Genomic DNA, 4535 nt, shown 5'->3' with positions numbered 1-4535 from the left:
TGAAAGCATTTTGTCATATGGTTTGAAAACACATGCTCAGCACATGTAAAAACAGTCAGCGTGTTAGAAGAGAATGGAGAATTTTGATCTTTGACCAGACTTGAACAACACTACAAAATGTCCCATAGAAAGAGTCTTCCCCCCCCCCCCCCCCCCCCCCGCCCCCCCCCCCCCAGCCTGTGACTGCGACCCTCGCGGCGTCTCCCAGGATCAGTGTAACAAGGAGAGCGGTCACTGCGTGTGCGTGGAGGGCGTGTCTGGGCCGCGCTGCGACGTCTGTGCTCGTGGATTCTCAGGAACCTTCCCCAGCTGTCGGCGCTGCCATCAGTGCTTTGCCGAGTGGGACGACATCATCGGTCAACTGACCAATCAGACGCACCGCCTCGTCAACAAGGTCAACGCCATCAAAGCCAGCGGAGTCAGTGGACCGTACAAGAAGACCATTGACAGCCTGGAGAGGAGTGCCGCCGACATCCGGGTCCTCCTGAACCAGAACCCGGCTTCGCAACCTCTGACCGAGATCCAGCACCTGCTGCAACAGGCCAGGTGAAATGAACTAATCTGGGATTAACTTTAATATGAGATGAACTAATCCCAGATTAAAACAGGTCTAATTAAAGTAAATGGTGACCTCTGACCTGTGTTTGTCCCTCAGTGACCTGATGGGGGCCCTGAGACAGATGTTGAACCACACAGAACAGACTCTGCTCCAGGTGGAGGACCAGGACTCAGCTGCAGAAACCAAACTGGACTCTGTGACGTCGGACGCTCAGAAACTGGAGCGGACAGTTCAAGAGCTGCTGGATCAGGTCGAGTTCATCAAGAACTCTGACATCAGAGGTGAAGGGAGGGGGTCAAAGGTCAGAGGGAGGGGGAGGGAGGGTAAAAGACCAGACAACAGAACAACAACAACAGCTCCTTCCTTCTTCCTGTATTTTGCCAGGGGCGACGGACAGCGTCACAAAGTACTTCCTGCAGTCTCAGGAAGCTGAGGCTCGAACCAACACCTCCACCATCGACGCCGGCAGCCTCGTGGAAACGTCTGGCACTCTACGGCAACTCACAGAGGACAAACTGAACCAAACCAGAGAGGAGTTCCTGAGGAGACACACTGAGCATGCTCAGAGATTGGATGACCTGGCAGGAGAGCTACAGACTCTGGACCTATCAGAGATCAGCCACAAGGTTTGTTTCACCTGTCAGACTCCATGTCTGTGAAGATCATTTATTTCAAAACTTCAGGTGTTTTACTGAAACTTGTCTTCACCTTCTGTTGCAGACCTGTGGCCGTCCATCAGCGGGTCAGGATTTGTGCTCCTCTTCCTGTGGCGGTCTGGGCTGCGTGGACTCTGAGGGTCGGGCCGCATGTGGAGGTGAAGGATGTGACGGCGTGGTGACAACAGCCGACGGTGTCTGGAGGAAGGCTCGAGAGTCGGAACAGGAAATCCTCAGCGCCATGGGGGAAGTGGAAAAACTTTCAAAAATGGTTAGTGTGATCGGTTCTGTCAGGTCTGGTTCTGTGGGTCCAGTTCAGGTGGACGGTGGTGGATGTTCTCACCTGTGGTTTGTCTTCAGGTATCGGAGGCCAAGCTGAAGGCGGACGAAGCGAAGTTAAGTGCTCAGGACATCCTGACGAAGACCAACACGACCAAACACAGAGTGGACCAGAGCAACGAGGAGCTGAGGAGTCTCATCAGACAGATCCGAGACTTCCTGACACGTATGTCTCACTTCCTGTTTCACACAAACAGCGGGCGCCTCAGGTGTTGACTTCCTGTGGTTCTTCCTGTTGTTGATTCTGATTTGTTCCAGCTCTGGTCTGACATGATCTACCAACTGTCTGAAACTGGTCAGAGTCAGGTGATCAACAGGTGAGACACTAACAGCTGCTCGTTGTTTCAGAGGACGCCGCGGACCTGGAGAGCATTGAGTTGGTGGCTAACGAGGTTCTGGCCATGCAGATGCCGACGACGCCGGCTCAGCTGCAGAACCTGACTGAGGAAATCCGGCAGAAGGTTGGAGAACTGGGACACGTGGAGAACATCCTGCTGCAGAGCGCCGAGGACATCCAGAGAGCCGAGAACCTGCTGGACCAGGCCCGCCGCGCCAGGTGAGTCTGTCCGTCCTGTAACATCCAAACCCTCCAACTTCCATCCACCTCGTTTTACCTGTGGTAATAATCCTTTCCTGTTTGTCAGCGAGGAGGCTGCTGATGTGAAGGACTCTGCGCAGACAGTGAAGCGAGCTCTGGAAGAAGCTCAGAGAGCTCAGACGGCCGCCAGCAGCGCCATCCAGCAGGCCGCCACCGACATCAGGAGCACCAACAGCCTGCTGTCATCCGTCAGTGTCGCTGACATCATGTGACATTTACTGACCTCACATCTCAAACTTGGCGCTGAGTGTTGTCTGTCTGTGTTGCGTTCAGGTGCAGTCAGAGACTGCAGACGCAGAGTTGAAGCTGAACAACGCCACCCAGAGGCTGCAGAGGCTGGAGCAGGACGTGACGCTGCTGAAAGACAAAGCTGTGAATGTCACTCTGAGCACTGAACGGGCCAATCAGAATGCAGCAAGCATCAGACAGATCGCTGAGGAAGTCAAGAAGGTGAGACCACACCCCCTTCTTTACATCACTGTTCATTTCTTCACTTTATGTTCACACCAAATCTGTGTGTGTGTGTGTGTGTGTTCAGGACCTGGACTCAGACCTGAAGGACAAGTACGCCACAGTGGGGCAGCTGATTGGTCAGAAGGCAGGTGGCGTCGCTGATGCCAAGAAGAGGGCGGAGTCACTGCAGCAGAAAGCCAAAGAGCTGTTGTTGCAGGCGAGCGACAAGCTGCAGCTGCTCAAAGGTGACATCACACTGACATCACACTGACATCACACCTCCACCCTCAGTATCACAACATAAAACAAACCGGCATCAGGCTGCTGAGAGTTTTCATTTACGTCTCCTGACAACACTCGCTGCTCATCAACTGACATGTTAACTGACATGTTAATGAGCTCATTGACATACGCTGCGTTCAGAGTGGGAACAGTTTTGTTGAACCGCCTGTTTCCTGTTTGTCAGATCTGGAGAAGTCGTACAAGGACAACCAGCGAACTCTGGAGGTGAAGGCGGAGCTGCTGGTGGAGCTGGAGGCCGCCGTGAAGGAGCTGCTGCAGGAGATCAGCCACAAGGTCACCGTCTATAGCACCTGTCTGTTCTAGGGTCAAAGGTCAAACTGAGCCGTGACTTTAAATCACTGCTGACCAAAACTCTTAATTTAGTTGTTTAAAGATATGAATGTTTAATCTTCAGCTAATTTCCAAATTGGACACCGAGCCTTTTGATGATTGGAGTGTTCATGAACGCACCACGCTGCCTTTTACATACAGATGATGTGACTGTAAAACATTTAAAGACAACAGTTGTAAAATGAACCAAAATAAGTTAGAAGCAGCTGAATGAAAACAAACATCTGTTAAACCTCCAGCTGCTGTAAACTAGTTAAAATCTGTTGAATGTAATTAAATCACCTGATTCCAGTTTAAAGTTGTTAAACTGAATGTTTTAACTGTGTCACTGAAACTGTTTTTACCTCATTTTGTACTTTAATTTTTCTACGAGGCCAAAATTCAACCAAAATGATTTTTAATAAAAACACTTCCAGTTCAGATCAGACTGAGTGTCTTTACTTTAAAGGATTAAACAGTTCATGTGTTGGAAACTGAAGACACTCGACTACTGACGCTGGTAGAAGAAGTACTCTGATGTTTTACTGAAGTAAAAATACTAATACCACAGTGAAGAAATACTCTGTTACACATAGAAGTACTGTATTCAGACTGTAGCTTAACCAAAAGTACAAAAGTATGAAAACATCAAAGTTTGAAAAGTGTTAGATTAATAAAGGTGAAGCTACATCTAAAGCTGCACTATGTAACTCCTGCTGAGCAGCAGCGTCCTCTGCAGCCACAGACCAGAACTACAGGACACCGACCCACTCGGTTCTGTTGGGCTCAGAGTCTGAGGGTCACCAGAAGCAGCGTAGCACCAGGAGCAGCGTAGCACCAGGAGCAGCGTAGCACCAGGAGCTAACAGCTGACGTCACAAAGTCATCGTCTCAGGACAAACTATGTAATAATGTAGTAATGAGTACCGAGTACTGATGTACTGATGTAATAATGAGTACTGACGTAATGATGTAGTACTGAGTACTGATATAGTAATGTAGTACTGAGTACTGATGCAGTAATGTAGTACTGAGTACTGATGTAATGTAATGTAGTACTGAGTACTGATGCAGTAATGTAGTACTGAGTACTGATGTAGTACTGAGTACTGATGTAATGTAATGTAGTACTGAGTACTGATGTAGTAATGTAGTACTGAGTACTGATGTAGTAATGAGTACTGATGTAGTAATGTAGTAATGAGTACTGATGTAATGATGTAGTACTGAGTACTGATGTAGTACTGAGTACTGATGCAGTAATGTATTACTGAGTACTGATGTAGTACTGAGTACTGATGAATTCTGATGCAGTAATG

The 4535-nt window shown here is 49.0% G+C and overlaps 1 protein-coding gene across 1 annotated transcript in view; it reads left to right on the top strand.

The window, feature by feature from the left end:
* Positions 1-3658, top strand: part of LOC111239787 (laminin subunit beta-1-like) — an 18837-nt gene extending 15179 nt beyond the window's left edge. Inside the window, exons 24-33 of the mRNA XM_022769692.1 lie at positions 177-546; positions 656-840; positions 944-1185; positions 1280-1486; positions 1576-1720; positions 1903-2110; positions 2199-2340; positions 2426-2602; positions 2691-2850; positions 3072-3658. Coding sequence (XP_022625413.1) covers positions 177-546; positions 656-840; positions 944-1185; positions 1280-1486; positions 1576-1720; positions 1903-2110; positions 2199-2340; positions 2426-2602; positions 2691-2850; positions 3072-3211 — 1976 coding nt within the window. The 3' untranslated portion in view covers positions 3212-3658. The remainder of the gene's footprint in view (positions 1-176; positions 547-655; positions 841-943; positions 1186-1279; positions 1487-1575; positions 1721-1902; positions 2111-2198; positions 2341-2425; positions 2603-2690; positions 2851-3071) is intronic.
* Positions 3659-4535: the final 877 nt, after the last annotated feature.

The sequence above is a fragment of the Seriola dumerili genome, unplaced genomic scaffold, assembly GCF_002260705.1.
Source record: "Seriola dumerili isolate Sdu_G_001 unplaced genomic scaffold, Sdu_1.0 BDQW01004451.1, whole genome shotgun sequence".
Taxonomy (NCBI): Eukaryota; Metazoa; Chordata; class Actinopteri; order Carangiformes; family Carangidae; genus Seriola; species Seriola dumerili.
This window is presented reverse-complemented; position numbering and strand designations above follow the sequence as displayed.